The sequence below is a fragment of the Neovison vison genome, chromosome 2, assembly GCF_020171115.1.
Source record: "Neovison vison isolate M4711 chromosome 2, ASM_NN_V1, whole genome shotgun sequence".
Classification (NCBI taxonomy): domain Eukaryota; kingdom Metazoa; phylum Chordata; class Mammalia; order Carnivora; family Mustelidae; genus Neogale; species Neogale vison.
This window is the reverse complement of record NC_058092.1, coordinates 20864229-20881586: the sequence shown is the minus strand read 5'-3', so window position 1 is coordinate 20881586 and position 17358 is coordinate 20864229. Positions and strand designations below refer to the sequence as shown.

Genomic DNA, 17358 nt, shown 5'->3' with positions numbered 1-17358 from the left:
GCATACAACTCTTGATCTTGGGGTCCTGAGTTCAAGCCCCATGTTAGGGTTAGAGATTACTAAAAAAATTAAAAAAAAAAAAAAAGATTTTAAAACACTGTCTGAATAATTTTCTCAAAAGTCCACTTTTATCCTGTCAATCATCTGCCCAGAGTCTTTCTGTATTTTTGTTGTTTTGATTTTGATAGTCACTGTTACCTGCCCCCCCCACACACAAACTATATACACCATGGCCTTAAAGAATCCAAGTCACATTCATAGGCTTGCATGACTCATTCAAGCCTGCAAGATCCTTTGTTCCAACCAGACTCAATATCTCTGGTCCCTTAATAAAACCTTTTTAGGCCCTATTCATGCTCTTATTTCCTCTGTCTGTTTAGCTCAGAAAGCTCTGACTATCACGGTTTGCAGGGATAGTTGTCTTCCTCTGTATTTCACTCATTGGTCATATAATTTACTGCCAATTTGTTGGAAATGTTGTCTTCTCCTGCTAGACTTTTAACTCCCTTGAGTTCAGCCAGTACAGCTTACTCTTTTCTTTAATGTTCCAGCTCATACCTAGACACATACCCTGACTGAGTTGTATTTGGTTTATGGTAGATGCTCAGTACTCTTTATAATTGGTCTGGTTAATTAGCTTCTTCCTGCTTCTTACCAACATCAGTATCAGTTGAAATTTTTTAAGGTATGTATTTGAGCTATATATCATATACATTTTTTATAGCTTTATTAAGGTATAACTGATATACAATAATCTGCATACATTTAAATTGTAGTTTGATAAGATTTGACATATATGTGCCCATGAAACCATTAAAAAGTTCCCTTGTTTTCTTTTTTTTTTTTTAAGTAGGCTCCATGCCCAGCATGGAGCCCAAAGTGGGGCTTGAGCCCATGATCCTGAGATCAAGACCTGAGCCAAGATCAAGAGTCAGAGATGCTTAATGGGCTGAGCCACCCAGGCGCCCCAATACTAAGTTTTTAAACTGGGAAACCTTAATGTAGGATGTGTGCTTTTTTGTTTAAGCTCATCTGTACTTAGAAAGCACTAGCATCTAGTGAAGTTGCTTATAAACTTCTTAAAGAATAGAATCATCAGAAATTCTGTGCAGAAATTTACACAGAAATTCAGTACCTAAAATGGAAAAAGAAAGAAAGTAAGCCGTTAGAATAGAAAAGGGACATTGTGTGTAGAGTACATGGGACCCTTCTCTCAGCCTCCTGCTCCTGGTAAAGATAGCCTCTGAGGTCTCTCCTCTTGACTCTTAGGTTGCCACAGAATGCATTTTGAAAATCATTGGTTTAGGTGGAAGCTATAGATAGGTAAATGAGAAGTCAAATAAATGTTTTAGGAAACTAACAATGAATAAGAGGGACATGAAAGTGGCGCACCTAGGTGGCTTGGTCATTAAGCATCTTCCTTTTGCTAAGTTCATGATCCCAGGGTCCTGGGATTGAGCCCCATATCGGGCTTCCTGCTCGGCGGGAAGCCTTTTTCTTCTTCTCACACTCCCCCTGCTTGTGTTCACTCTCTTGCTCTCGCTGTGTCTCTCTCTGTCAAATAAAGAAATAAAATCTTTAAAAAAAAAAAAAAAAGGGACAGAAAGTCTCTTGTGTTGAAATCAGCGCTTTGCTCTTTCTAAAAGTCTTGTTTTCCTCCCTTATTCCCCTTGGTCTACAGGACTATCCCACCTATACTATCCTTGGTCAGAGTCAGTACCAGACCTGCTACCCCAGCTCCAGCTTTGGAGTCGCAGGCCAGACTAACAGTGATACTGAGAGTACCACATTAGCCGCAGCCACATACCAGACGGAGAAGCCTAGTGTCATGGTACCTGCGCCGACAGCACAGAGACTTTCCTCTGGTAAGCACCATACCTCTCAAGCCTGTGGCTTAGGGGCAGTTCATTCAACATGACGGAATAGTAAAGATCATTTTGTTCTGGTGTGAGTCACTGTTACTGCGCTATTGGCTTTCCTTCTCAGGTGAGGAATATTTAAATATTAGAACCAGACTATGTGCTGAGTCATTGGCAGGCTGAATGTAATACCTGATACTGTGAACTTAAAAGCACCAAGAATGAGAAGACTGTGACAGCCACCCCGCCCTTCAGCTTTACTGTGTTTGTCATAGGGAACTTCGGAATCTTGGCACATTTTGTCAAAGCTGAAGGACTCTAGTTTTAGTCAGTATGTAGTGTGGACGCCTGCTGTGGCCTCAGAGCAGTAGTCCTTAACTTTTTCTGTGTCATGGATCTCCAAGATCATGAGGAAAGCGATGGTCCTTCTCCTCTCAAGGAAATACATAATTAACCTACAAGTTTAAACCTGTACATTTAGGTTTGAAATGTGTCGATGAATTATGAAGTCCAGGTTAAAAAAAAACCCTGACATAAAGGCTTTATACGCACATTCAGTAAGTAAACATATGTATATCCTTTTTATTTGTCTCTGTCATTCAGGAAAATTTAGTGCTTGGCTGTCACATCATATAATTGGACGAAGGACTTTATTGTTAGCACTGATGCATTTTTTAAAAGTAGTGCTCTGTCTCAACTAAAGCAGTTTTTTGTGCACCTTCACTAGTCTTCTAAGGAAAGGATACTGCTTCAAATTTACATAACTTTGAAATAGTTACACTTGATGATGCCTTAGTTTTGAATTCATAGCTCTAAATATCTATTCTTCATAACAATTTTAACTCATTAATAATAAGGAATTTCAAACCAAAAGTTGTCAGAATAGTATAATGAATGTCTTATGTATCCATCATCCATCTTCAACAATTAACTCGTATTTCAACTGTACTTAATCCAGTTTTCTCACCGAATTCCAGGCATTCTATGTCTATACAATAAATATTTGCTAGTGTAACCACAATGCCATCCCCTCTGAAATAATTCAGCAGTAATTCCTTACACTATCATAAAATACTAAAAGGTATTATTTCTAGTTTTTTCATAAATATGAAGAGTTTTATTTTCCTTTTTTATTAGAGTTTTTAATTTATTAAAAATTAACCTATTTTATTTAGAGTTTATTTAAATTAGGATCAAAGTAAGGTTCATACATTGGGATTAATGGATATATACTTTCTCTTTTAACTTATAAATTCCCCTTTTTTTAATTCTCTGATGTACTGTATTTGTGAAGAAACTGGAGTGTTTATCTCATGCCATTTCCCAGTCTGAATTTTGCTGATTATCTCTGTATTGGATAGATCAACATGTCCTGCTGGCTTCTGTATTTTATTTTAAATTGGTAAATAGAACTAGAATCATGGTTTTCAGCTAAAGGTGATTTTTGTGCTTTGCCCTCTCCCGCATTCGCCTAAGACATTGTAAGACCCGCGGATCCCCTTACCCAAGAATTCAACACTGCCACAGGATGCAAGCAGCAAGAGGTTCTTTATTGTAGCGCAGGCTCCTGCGGGTGGTCAGCAGCTCCTGCTAGCTGAGCACACCAGGCTGGGGTGGTGCAGGATTTTTATAGACAGGTACAAACAAGTTTTGGATGGGGCAGGGCTGATTGGCTGACAATTTGAACATTTTGAAAAAGGCATACTTGGTGTTTGCGGATTGGCTTTGGAGGACCCGCGCGGGCGAAGAAAAAGGCGGGAAGGGGGAGTGAGGAGGGGGAGTTGGACCTTATTACTCAGCAGAGATGCATCCTGCCTACGTGACTATGTGGCCCCCTGCCCCCTGCCTCGGCTATTAGTAGAAGGTATCTTGTTCAAACAGGAGACCAGTGTCACACCCTAAAAGCCAAGCGGTTACAAGAAGGCAAAAGAGCAGTTAATTAGTTAACTGGGGGAAGGGTCTTTCATTCCCCCCTTTTTCTTTATCATGGATTAATCCTATATCCATTCGCTCTGGTCCTGTCCGAGAGAGGACAAAGGGGGTGATGTTAGTCTCTAAGGAATTTTTGGAAGCAAGGTCTGCAGGACCTTGAGGGGCCAGCTATTGTTGGGAGAAAAGTTATTTATTACTAGTAATAAAAATCTTCTTGTGAGACCTTTTAGATGTGTATCAATGGGCCATATGCTTGGGAATGATTCTCGACACTATCTTGGAGGTCTAGAGACAAAGCTTCACATTTCTCCTATCAAGTGTCCTTGTTAGTGAGATTTGGGTTTAGAAGAAATTTAACTTTATTTACTTTTCTTTTTACCTCCGCCTCCTTTGGTTTCTTATGGAGGTTAGGGCTTGAGGAACTGAGTTATGTGTCTTTGGAAATGGGGCTACTGATAAGGTAACTTCTTTGTTTGTAAATCTCAAGGACATTTGCAAACAAAGGGAGACTCCTGCCTTACAGGATTGTGATCTCTGCAATATAACCATTTGTTCTTCTTTTAGGGCAGTCAGGGGTGCCTGAGGAATGTCATACACATTACTAAGGGGAGTGGGTGGAGAGGGGGTGCAAGGTGCCAGCCCCTGCTCCCTCCTCAGCCAGCCTCCTTCTCCCTCATCAACATTTGGCAGTGTGTGGAAACATTTTTGGTTGTTACGGTGGGTGGGGAGTGCTACTGGCATCTAATGGATAAAGGGCAAGGCTACTGCTTAGCCAGTCATCCTGTAATACATAGGACATCGGCTCAACAAAAAATTATCTGGCCCAAAATGTCAATCGTGCCAAGTCGGGAAACTCTGATACAGAAACTTGGCCAGGTTCAGGTTTTGGGGGGTTGTGTGTGTGTGTGTGTGTGAAACAACTTTATGGCTGTGTTCTTGCATTGAGAGGCAGGTATATGAATTCTATTATAACTCTCTGTTATATTAGGAGCTGTTGATGCTCGATGTTGGTGCCTAGGTCTGCATTCCTAAACTGATCAGGCAAAGTTGGATTTTCCAGACTTTATCGCTGTACTATGGTTCTTATGGACAGAAAGCATGCTGACCCTCTTCCAGCTCTGGTTCTTATAGCCTGTGACTACTGGCAATTATATCTCACTTTTCTTTCCAGGAGACCCTTCTTCAAGCCCATCTTTGTCCCAAACTACACCAAATAAAGATGCGGATGACCAGTCCAGAAAAAACATGACTGGCAAGAACCGGGGCAAAAGGAAAGCTGATGCCAGCTCTTCCCAGGACAGTGAATTGGAAGTATGGGAAGAAACTCATTTTGAGTTACCTACTTTTTTTCCTCATTTTTTAAGTTCATCGAACATACTTATCTGAAACTCATGGAGATACTGTAGTTCTGTTTAATGCCCCCCAACCCCCCGCCTAGCTACCACCTGCAATTCTTGGTCAAGAGAAATGAAACTGGCCTAGTGAAGAGAGAAATGTAAAAACACATTTCTCCGAGCCTATAACTTGCCATATTACTTTCGGATGCTTTTCACCAAAGCATTGCAGAAGCTTTTTTGAATTTAGGTAGTCAGGTAACTTTTTATTTAGTTTGTTAGTTTGTTTAGTTTGTCAGAACAGTTTGTTCTCTGTGTTCAGAGCAGAACAGAAAGAACAATTCCCTCATATTCAGAAAGCACAGGGTGTCACAGATAATGTAGTGTTCTCCATTTAAAAATCTAAAAGTAAAATGAGAAGATGAGAGTGCTTTAGGCCAAGCTTCTGTGAAACCGCATAACTTATTAATGAGATGAGTACTCACTTATTTTGTGGTTAAGCACTATAAGCATTTATTAGGGACATTGCATTTGGCTTCGTTATTAAAAAGATTAGAAAATCATACAAAATGCTAATAATAGTGGAGTTTTTATATGCTTTTGTTTTGTATTTGATTTTTCTATAATATGAGCATTTAATGGGCAGGGGGATGCTGTATTTAAAAATGAGTTCAGCGATAGGTATTAAGACAAGAGTAAATTAAGGCTGTGTTTGGGGACTCTCTTTCCTTTTATTCCTGACCAAAAAAAGAAAGGTAAAAAAAAAAAGAAGAAAATCTAAGTCCTTTTACATTTTTTGGGAAAAACTGAGAACCAATTTTTTTTAATAGTGGTAAAATATATGTAACATAAAATTTACCATTTAACCATTTTTAAGTGTGCAGTTCAGTGACATTAAGTACATTTACAATGCTGTTTGTTGCCACTATCTATTTCCAGAACTTTTCATGATCCCAAACAAAAACTCTGCCTATTAAGCGATAACTCCCCATTCTCCCCTCCCACTAGCCCCTGGCAATCTCTATTCTACTTTCAGTTTCTCGGAATTTACCTATTCTGAGTATCTCTTATAAGAGGAATGATAGAATATCTACCCTTTTGTGTGAGACTTCTTTCTGAAAACAGCATCTTTTCAAGGCTCATCTGTGTGTTACAGCATGTATAAGATCTTCATTTCCCTTTGTAGCTGAATAATATTCCATTGTATGTATATACCATGTTCTGTTTACTCATTCATTTGTTGATGGACACTAATGGTTTTTTCCACCTTTGAGTTATTGTGAATAATGCTGCTGTGAACATTGTTATCCAGATATATATTTCTTTGAGTGTCTCTTTTCAGTTATTTTGGATATGAACTAAAGAGCAGAATTGCTAGATTATATGGTGATTCTGTGGTCAACTTTTTGAGGAAACAATAAAATGTTTTCCATAGTGGCTACATCATTTTACATTCCCACCAGCAATGCATGAGAGTTCTAATGCATGAGAGTTCCACATCCTCACCAACACTTATTATTCCCCACCCCCTTTTTTAAAAATAATAGCCATCCTAGGGGCGCCTGGGTGGCTCAGTGGTTAAAGCTTCTGCCTTCGGCTCGGGTCATGATCTCAGGGTCCTGGGATCGAGCCGCCTGTGGGGCTCTCTGCTCAGCAGAGAGCCTGCTTCCCCTTCTCTCGCTCTGCCTGCCTCTCTGCCTATTTGTGATCTCTGTCTGTCAAATAAATAAATAAAAATCTTTTAAAAAAAATAATAGCCATCCTAATAGATGTGAAATGGTTTTGATTTTCATTTCCTTAATGGCCAGTAATAGTGTTGAACATCTATTCATGTATTTATTGGCCATCTGTATATTTTCTTTGTAGAAAAGCTGGTCAAATCCTATGACCTGTTTTTAATTGGGTGGTTTGGTATTTTGTTGTTGAGTTTTAGGAATTCTTTATATACTCTAGATACTGATCACTTATCAGATATCTGATGTGCAAATATTTTTTCTCCCATTCTGTGGATTCTTTTTACTCTTTTGATAGTATTCTTTGATGCTCAGAAGTTTCACATTTTATTGAAGTCCTGTTTTTCTTTTATTTGTTGTGCTTTAGTGTTAAAAAATACAGGGTTTTAAAGGCATTTACCTGTGTTTTCTTCTAAGAATTTTATTGTAGCTCATAAATTTAGGTCTTTGATTCATTTTGAATTAATTTTTTTCATATTGAGTTAATTTTTGTATATGGTATAAAGTTAGGGTCTAATTTCATTCTTTTGCACATGGATATCCAATTTTCACAGCACCTTTTGTTGGAAATATTTTCCTTTCTCCATTGAATGGTCTTAGCATCCTTGTCAAAAATTGACCATATATGGGGGTACTTGGGTGGCTCAGTCAGTTAAGTGTCTGCCTTTGGCTTGGGTCATGATCCCATGGTCCTAGGATTGGGGCCTCTAATCCCATTAGGCTCCCTGCTCAGTGGGGAGTCTGCATCTCCCTCTCCCTCTGTCCCCCCCACCACCAGCCCTGCACTTGTGCTCTGTCTCTTGCTCTGCTCTCTCTCAAATAAATAAAAAAATTTTTTTTAAATTGACCATACCTGGGATCAAGCCCCGCATTGGTTTCCCTGCTCAGCAGGGAACCTGCTTTTCCCCTCTCTCTCTCTCTCTGCCTCTCTGCCTACTTGTGATCACTGTCTATCAAATAAATAAATAAAATCTTTTAAAAAAAGATTGACCATATATGTCAGGGTTTATTTCTTAGGAGTTACCTTGTCAATTTCATTGGTTTATGTGTGTTTCCTTTTGCAGGTACCACATTGTATTGATTACTGTAGCCTTGTAGTAAGTTTTGAAATCAGTAAGTGTGAGTTTTCTAACTTCATTCTTTTTCAAGATTATTTTGGCCTTTCAGGCTATGGAATATGAGATTCTATATGAATTTTAGGATGAGTTTTTCTTTAAAAAGCAAGATTGAGATTTTGATAAGGATGCACTGAATTTGTAAATCATTTGGGTAGTATTGTCACTTTAACACTGTTAAGTCATTCATCCATGAGCATGGGATGTCTTTCTGTTTATTTAGATCTTGGAGCTTGAGCTCATGACCCTGAGATCATGACCTTAGCCAGAATCAAGAGTCGGTTGCTAAATCAACTGACCACCCAGGCACCCCTTGGTTAAATATATGCTTAAGTATTTTATTAGTTTTGATGCTATTGTATATGGAATTTTTTAAAAATTTCTTTGAGGATTAGTTGTTACAAGTATATAGAAATACAGCTAATTGCTGAATTCATTTATTAGTTCTAACAAGTTTTCATGGATTCTTTAGGAATTCTTTAGAAAAATGATTTTTCTCTATATAAGATCATGTCATTTGTGAACAGAGATAATTTTATTTTTTTCCGTTACAACTTGGGTACCTTTTTCTCCCCCCCAATTCTTGCCAAATTATTCTGGCTAGAATTTCTGGTACTTATGTTGAATAGAAGTGATAAAAACAGGCATACTTGTCCTATTCCTGATCTCAGGGATAAAGCTTCCAGTCTTGCACCATTGAGTAAGATATTAATTCTGGGTTTTTCATATACAATCTTTATCATGTGAGGAAATTCACTTCTACTCCTAGTTTATTGAGTGTTTTTATTATGAAAGTGTATTGAATTTTGTCAGATGCTCCTCCTGCATCAATCGAAATGACAATTGGGTTTTTACCCCTCTGTTTTCTTAAGGTAGATATTACACTGATTAATTTTTGTATGTTGATCCATCCTCGCATTCTAAACAAATCCCGCAGGGCCATGACATACAGTCCTTTTAATATGCTGCTAGAATTTTGTTTGCTAGTATTTTTGTGGAGAACGTTTTGCTTTGTCATTAGAGATATTGGTCTGCATTTTCTTGTAGTGTCTCTATTATCTGACCTTAGTATCAGGATAATGCTGGCTTCATAGAACGACTTAGGAAGTATTCCTTCATCTTCAACTTTTTGGAAGAGTTAAAGAAGGATTCATGTTATTTCTTTAAATGTTTGGTAGAATTTAACAGTGAAACCATCTGGTCCTGGGCTTTTCTTTCTTGGTATCTTTTTGATTACTGAGTTCAATCTCTGTTAAAGGTCTATTCAGATTTTCGTTTCTTCCGGAGTCCGTTTTGGCATTTGGTAAATTTCTAAGAGGTTGTCCATGTCCATCTAGATTATTTATTAGGATACAACTGTCCTTAGTATTCTCTTGTAATTCTTTTTATTTCTGTAAAATTGATAATAACATCCCCACTTCTGTTTCTGATTTTACTAATTTGAGGCTTCTTTTTTTTCTTAACCTAGCTAAAAGTTATCAATTCTGTAGATCTTTTCAAAGAACCAACTTTTGGTTTCATTGATTTTTTTTCCTCTGTTATTTTTCTACTCTCTGATTTATTTATCTCCATTCTAACCTTTAGTCTTCCCTTCTGCTGGTTCGTTCCAATTCCTTAAATTGGACAGTCATGTTATTGATTGAAATCTTACTTCTTTTTGAAGGCATGTATTTTATAGCTATAAATTCTCCTCTTAGTACTGCTTTCACTGCAGCCTATAAACTTTGGTGTGTTGTGTTTAGTTTTCATTCATCTCAAGGTATTCCTAATTTCACTTGGGATTTTTTTCTTTGATCTATTAGTTGTTTAAAATTGTGTTAATTTTCACATATTTGTGAATTTTAAAATTTTCTTTCTATTAACGTATTTCTTGTTCCATTCCATTGTATTAAGAAAAGATGCTCACTCACTATTTTTTGTTTTCCTTCCTCAGCGGGTATTTCTATGGGACTTGGATGAAACCATCATCATCTTTCACTCTCTTCTTACTGGATCCTATGCCCAGAAGTATGGAAAGGTAATTTGAGTCTTTCTTCCTTTGTTGTAGTGTCCTCCTCCTGACTATATGGACAGGTAACCAAAATCACTTTTTCTGCTACCTGTATCTTACCCTGTTGGCCTTTCTTTCACTTCCCATGTAAAACTTTATGGCTTATACCAGGCAGGCTACATGGTCAGGCAGTATTAATAAAGCTGGAGACTAGACCTAGGACCAGTGCTATGTAAGCTTAAGTTGTTCAAGACTACTATTTTATAAAGACTAAATATGGGAATGAAGCTCAAAACAGAATGGAATCTTAGGATTATATATTCCAAAGACATATCTGTTAACCTTAAGTCACTTTTAACAGCCCAAACTGAGCGTTTTATTTAGCTGAGTATATGCCAGGTATGTAAATTTAAAATATATATAAAGTACAAAATATTTTTCTTACATAGATTACATACCTCCTTAAACTAAATATACCAAGCAGAATTTAATTTATTTAGTCATCAATATAAACAGAGTTTTGGGAGGGGGACGTTGTTTGTTTGTTTTAGATTGATTTATTTATTTGAGAGAGAGAGTGAGAAAGAGCACACACACACGGGGTTGTGGAGGGAAGAAAGAAAGAGGAAAATCCAAGCAAACTTCACACCAAGAGTTGGGCGTTTAACCAACTGCACCATCCAGGTACCCCTAAACATCAGCTTTAATAGAGGGATAAGCTATGTATTTCTACACTAAATTATCTCCAGGCTTCTATTTTTTTGTTTCTATGAATAAATTTTATAAAAATATCTGCTTCCTTTGCTTTCTTACTATTCCCATTTATTTCTTATTATCATTAATGTTTCTGTTAGAAGTACTTTCCACAGGTTTTTAGTATCCAGGCTGGTAAGCTGACTTTAGCTCATACGCTGTATAAGCTGATTATAAAAGTATATAAAATAAGAGCGTACAAAAGCCTAAATAGTTATTGAACAAACAAAATGTTCGTGAACATTTTGTGAAGTGAAGACCTCATGGTTCACTTTAAAGCTAAATGCATTGGTTTTCCTACAAATATTTTGACTTTTCAGCCTTCTTCATTTATTTGCTGACTGTTGAGATTGCCAGATAACTGACTTCCAGTATTTATACTCTGTGTGGGGGGGGGGCGGGGAGGCTGAAGGGAGATAATAGGTATTACAATAGTAATATTTTAGCAATAGTTAGCATTTCTTACAAAACAGGGAATTTCTGCTCAAAATGGGTTTTTTTAAGTGAGTTTAGTTTTCTAAAAACTGACTTCAGAAATTAACTTTGCATAATCCCAGATTCCTCTCACTGTGAATGAAATTGCGTGAGTAATAGTTAGAAGCACTTTTGCAGGCCTGTGTTGTTGTGGCCTCGACCCAGAATAACTCCGAAATACCTGAAGATTAGATACCAGTGCTGTTGGTACCAAATTAAACAAATTTTTCTCTTACTGTCTTCTAGGATCCAACAGTAGTGATTGGCTCAGGTTTAACAATGGAAGAGATGATTTTTGAAGTGGCTGATACACATCTGTTTTTCAATGACTTAGAGGTAAGCATTTTAAAGTGTTCTGTGCTTCAGTGAAACATTTTGTTTGTTCAGTAACTATCTAGCCTCTGCTTATGTATTGAGAGGGAATGTGGTGAGAAGGGGTGGTTGTGGAGAAGCCACCTGGCCACTTAGGCTTTTATAGGCTTAGAAGAACAGTACCTTAGCTTGGTCATCAGTCTTGGTACTGGCCCTCAATTTTATTGGTTCAAAAATTCGATTTTTGTTAGCCTCTTTGGAAGTGATCTAGCTCTAGAGGTAATGCCAGCCCTTCACACAAAACAGTGAAATATAAACCAACATTCCTATTTATTCATCTATCTAAAGTAACAAATAATAAAGTGGGTTTTACTCTGTACTCTTAATTATATTATGACTATCTTTCAACTTTACCTTCTTAAAATATAATCTCTTGATTTGTCAGATCTATAAATGGCTATTCTGACTCATTATACTTTATATATGCTTATTATCCATGTATAGGTTAACCTTGATGTCCAGAATCATTTTATAGTTAGATGCAAGGAAAACCAGGGACACGAAGAATTTCTTGGTGAAGTTTTTTGGCTTTGACATTTGAGTTCACCTTTGAGGTGACCATGGTCTAGTGGCAAGAGCACAAGACTGGGAAATCAAAAGACCAGAGTGTGAGTTCCAGGTTAGGAAAGTTCTAGGCCTCATTTAAGGCCTCATTCTAGGCCTCAGTTAAGCAGTTATCCTACACGAGAAACTAGTAACAGTTGTTCTGTCTGGAGAAGGGGATATGTTGCTGGGACACAGAGGTGGGAAGGAGCAGACTTTCAACTTCATGTCCTTCTGAGTTTCAGACTGTGTACTACTTACATAACCTAGTTTTTTTAAAAAATGGTGAAAATTGTAAGTTAAAAAACAAAATAGTGGGGTGCCTGGCTGGCTCAGTCAGAAGAACACGCGACTCTTGACCTCACGGTTGTGAGTTCCAGTCCCACATGGGGTATAAAGATTACTTAAAATAAATATAATTAATTAATTTAAAATAAGATAACATTTTATAAACACAAAATAATCCTATTTCTTTTCAAATATAGTCTAGTTTTACTCAGTGAACAGTTCTCCAACAAATTGAATTACCAGGGCTCTAAACTCTAGTACCTTTGTCTAACCTCCACAATGCTTTACTCTTCCTCAACTTCACATGTTGACATGTTAGGACATCATAGTTTTACTCAGCAAACATTTATTGAAAAGCTATTTTGTGCCAATAATTATTGCCAAATTGTATTTGTAATGATTTTCTAGACATAGACCTCACTCAGGACTGAAAGTTCTATGAAGAATTTGACCTGAATGTGTTCCTGCCCCCCAGGTCAGTGGTTCTCAACTTTAGGGGGCATAAGAATCACCTGGGGAGCTTGTTAAAAATGAAGATTCTAGGACTTCACACCCAGAAATTCTGATTGAAGTAGGTCTGGGGTGGACCCAAGAATATGCATTTTTAAAAAACTTCCCCAGGGGATTCTGATACAGGTGGACATCACAATATTGCCTTAGGTGGTATCAGAGGAGTGAATCTCTCAGTGTTAAGCAGTGGGTGGCATTTTATGTCCATAGCAGCTCAGGCTTGGTGGAGAGAACCTTGGATTCAAATTAGAAGGCCCAAGCTTTTTCTAGTTCCTTTTTATCATTCACTAGTTTATGAATGCGGGTCATTCGTTTCACCTCACTTTTGGAACATGAGGAAATTAACTTAGGTGACCACTTCTAATTCCTAAGTTTGGATTTACAGATTTCTGTTACAGTCATTCTCCGTTTTGATACCATACTCTACCAGCATCTGTTTCATCTGCAAAAACGTATTGGATACATGCTACATTAAGAGCGAGCACATGCTACACAAGGACTAGACTGGAGGGGTACAGAGAAGCTGTAGGATACAGATTGTGCCACAGGAAGGCCACAGTATATATAACAGAACTTCACAGTCTGGCGTAGGACATTGACATCCCTGACAGTGGAAAGAGCTTGTGTTTATACCCATGAGCGGTTGTGTTATACCCGTGACTACTGAGAGAAGAGCGTACTTGAGAGTTGGGCTGGGTAAGGAAGATTTCATGAAGACCATGGGACCTGACTTAGGCCTTAAAAGAAGTTGGACAGCAGGGGGGTGAGAATGGTCCTCCACACACAAGAGAGACTGTAAGGTATTTCATCATCTGCCATTGTTTGTGGTCTTTTTACAATATGTCATGGTGGTGGTGGCACTTACGCTCCCTGGACTGAAATAGCTTTTGGTTTTGTCTTTCAACAGGAGTGTGACCAGGTACACGTGGAAGATGTGGCTTCTGATGACAATGGCCAGGACTTGAGGTGATAGAAGCAGTGATGTCTTAAACTTAAGTATATATCTGTTAGGCACTAGGCACTGTCTAGGTTCAGAGGAAAACAAAGACGAGTAAGACATGGCCCTAAAAGATCTCGCAGTCTTAGCAAAGACTGAGAGGTAACGATGGACTGCCATGTGCCATGTGCGGAGGTGCCTGTAGAGAATGTGACGACGGAGCACAGAAAAGAAAGTAATTCTGGTGGCTATGGTTGCAATGATGGAATGAGGGAAAAAAGGCTTCAAAGTAAAGGATACACTAGTTTCTCTTTGCCCAGATTTTCAGTCAGGAGGAGTGTGCTTCCAGACTGGTTAGTTTTAGATACAAATAAGCATGGGGCATTTTACCAGGGAAACTAACTGTGGGGTCTGTTGGTATCAGGAGTAACCCTATCGGAGACAACCTTAAACATTGTGTCAGTGAACTCTATACCAAGGGGATCTCGATGGCAAAATGCTTGTGATCTCGATGGCAAAATGCTTGTTTTATGTCCTCATTTCTCTCTTGACTACTGTCTTTTTACCCAGTAGTCTTACTGAATAATCCAAAAATGTATCTAGCTTCTATTTAAAGGCTTACAGAAAAAAAGACTGTCACATTTTTTTCATGTTGATTTGTTTTCATATTTGTCCCTTTCATAGATTCTTCCCTGTGTCTACCCTAAAATTGTTTCCTCCATGAATTCTCAAACATAGAGCAGAACTGGAAGGATCTAATCCTGTAGGGCTGAGAAGGATTACAAGGTCCCATATGAGAAGCAGCGTCCAGTCATGCACGTGGTTCCCATGGCCACGAAGTGCACTGTACTAATGAGATTTTACTGAACCTTTTAGGAAAGTGCCTGGTCTGAAGTAGTTTATGATCCACTCCGAAGTCCAGAGTTTTTTTTTCCTCTTCTACATGAGGCTAACCAGTAATTATCTAAATGTCTTGACAGCTTTATTTTCTTAAAAGTAGAAACTCCTACTTACTGAACTCAGTTTTCACTTTTTTTTTTCCAATTTATTTATTTTCAGAAAAACAGTATTCATTATTTTTTCACCACACCCAGTGCTCCATGCAAGCTGTGCCCTCTGTAATACCCACCACCTGGTACCCCAACCTCCCACCCCCCCGCCACTTCAAACCCCTCAGACTGTTTTTCAGAGTCCATAGTCTCTCATGGTTCATCTCCCCTTCCAATTTACCCAAAAGCACATACCCTCCCCAATGTCCATAACCTTCCCCCCTTCTCCCAACCCCCCTCCCCCCAGCAACCCACAGTTTGTTTTGTGAGATTAAGAGTCACTTATGGTTTGTCTCCCTCCCTATCCCATCTTGTTTCATGGATTCTTCTCAGTTTTGACTTTTGATTGAACCAAGTTGTCTCTAATTCTATCGGTCATTTTTTTTTAAATCTTTACTTAAGAAGCGTTCACCTCTCCCAGCCTCTTTAACTGTATTACTTATTTCTATGGCTGTGTAACAGATTACTCCAAAACTTAGTAGCTTAAGGCAATAAACATTGATCAGATCGTAACTTCTATAGGATAGGAACTTGAAAGTGACTTAGCAAGGTAGTTTTGAATTAGGGTCTCTGAGATGAAAAATCAAGATACTGGCTGGAGCTTTAATCATCTGAAGGCTTGATGGGAGCTGGAGGACCTGCTCGCAGCCTCTCCCACGTGGCTGATAACGGGACACCTCAGTTCTTCACTCTGCATGCCTCTCCGGAGGGGGGGGGGGCAGCTCAAGTGTTCTCATGACCGCTGACTTCTCTCCGAGCAAGTGCTCCGAGAGAGCAAGAGAAGCCTGTCTGTGCGGTCTGACACCATCTCTTCTACCACATCCTGTTTACATTGAAATGCAGCCCATATCCATAGGGAGAGGAATTAGAAGAGAGGAGTTATTAAAGAATTTGTGGACATTTTAAAGCCATCACTTTGACCCATGAAATTAATAAACCAGCTAACGTATGTCTGAAGAACATCTCCATTACACCTTGCAATTATTAATATTTGCGGTTTTTCCTTCCATTATGTCTTCACACGTTTCTCCACATTACATAGTTGCCGTGTGTGTGTGTGTGTGTGTGTGTGTGCGTGCGTGCGTGCGCACACGCGCCTGTGTGTCTGTGTCTGTGTACATAAAAATGTTATATTCTGGGTTTTGGGGTTTTTGTTTTTTGGGTTTTTTTAAAGATATTCTGTCATTGGGGCTCCTAGGTGGCTCAGTGGGTTAAGCCTCTGCCTTCAGCTCAGATCATGATCTCAGGGTCCTCAGATCAAGCCCTGTATCGGGCTCTCTGCTCAGCAAGGAGTCTACTTTCCTCTCTCTTTCTGCCTGCTTCTCTGCCTACTTGTGATGTCTCTCTCTGTGTCAAAAAAAAAAAAAAAAAAAGACACATTTTTTTTAAAAAAAACAAAAAAGATATTCTATCATTAATGAAAAGATGCTCTATTCCCTAACTGCTCTTTCCCTCTCTCTCCCTCCTTTCTTTGGTGGCAGTAATGGGGGTGAGGTAGACAACTAATGGAAGATAGATTCTGACACACAGAGATTAAGAGAGAAGGTTCTCAAAGCCTTTAGACTTTGGGGCGCCTGGGTGGCTCAGTTGATTGGGCGACTGCCTTCGACTCAGGTCATGATCCTGGAGTCCCAGGATCAAGTCCTGCATCGGTCTCCCTGCTCAGCGGGGAGTCTGCTTCTCCCTGGGACCCTCTACTTCTCCTGCTCTCTCTCTCTTCCTCAAATAAGTAAAATTTAAAAAAAAAAAAAAAAAAAAGCCTTCAGACTTGATGTCAGATGCCAGGAATAGGACAGAGAATCCCAGATGGGATCCAGCCCAAAACCCTGTACAGTTAAGATATTAATTTTCATCATCCTCTCTCTCTCTGCAGCAACTACAGTTTCTCAACAGATGGTTTCAGTGGATCAGGAGGCGGTAGCAGCCATGGTTCCTCTGTAGGTGTCCAGGGAGGTGTGGACTGGATGAGAAAACTGGCTTTCCGCTACCGAAAAGTGAGAGAAATCTACGATAAGCATAAAAGCAACGTGGGTGGTAAGTGTGTCATACAACGAGTCTGATATTCTGTTTCCCTCTTATTTCCTGTGTTCTTTTCCAGGGATTCCTCAGAACTCCCTAACAACTGCTTAGGAATTGGGGCCACAATCACATTTTAACTTTGTATTTAAAAAAATGAGCTTTGACTGAAACTCTGCATTTCTCATGGACTTCTCTTAGCAAAGCTTTGCAGAGTTCTCCTGTTCTTTTTAGATAAATACCTTTTTAAAGAAGTGTGTTTCAAAGGTTATATCTGATTACGTATGTTTTATTCTGGAGTCACAGCTATTGTCAATACTAGTTACTAGGTTGCCATGTTTTTTGACTGATTTATGTAACTATCAAAACAAGTCAGGCAGAACAAGTGGCTAGATTTATAAAGGATGGAAAACTCAGTCCAGAATTAAAGGTTGGCAGTAGCCATGTGTTGGA

The 17358-nt window shown here is 38.7% G+C and overlaps 1 protein-coding gene across 4 annotated transcripts in view; it reads left to right on the top strand.

Annotated features, from left to right (window-relative positions):
* EYA3 (EYA transcriptional coactivator and phosphatase 3) overlaps positions 1-17358 on the top strand; it is a 112322-nt gene that overhangs the window by 76012 nt on the left and 18952 nt on the right. For all 4 annotated transcript variants that reach the window (XM_044237564.1, XM_044237566.1, XM_044237563.1 and 1 more), the window contains 6 exons: positions 1682-1865; positions 4963-5102; positions 9907-9990; positions 11437-11526; positions 13811-13869; positions 16763-16923. In XM_044237564.1, coding sequence (XP_044093499.1) covers positions 1682-1865; positions 4963-5102; positions 9907-9990; positions 11437-11526; positions 13811-13869; positions 16763-16923 — 718 coding nt within the window. The remainder of the gene's footprint in view (positions 1-1681; positions 1866-4962; positions 5103-9906; positions 9991-11436; positions 11527-13810; positions 13870-16762; positions 16924-17358) is intronic.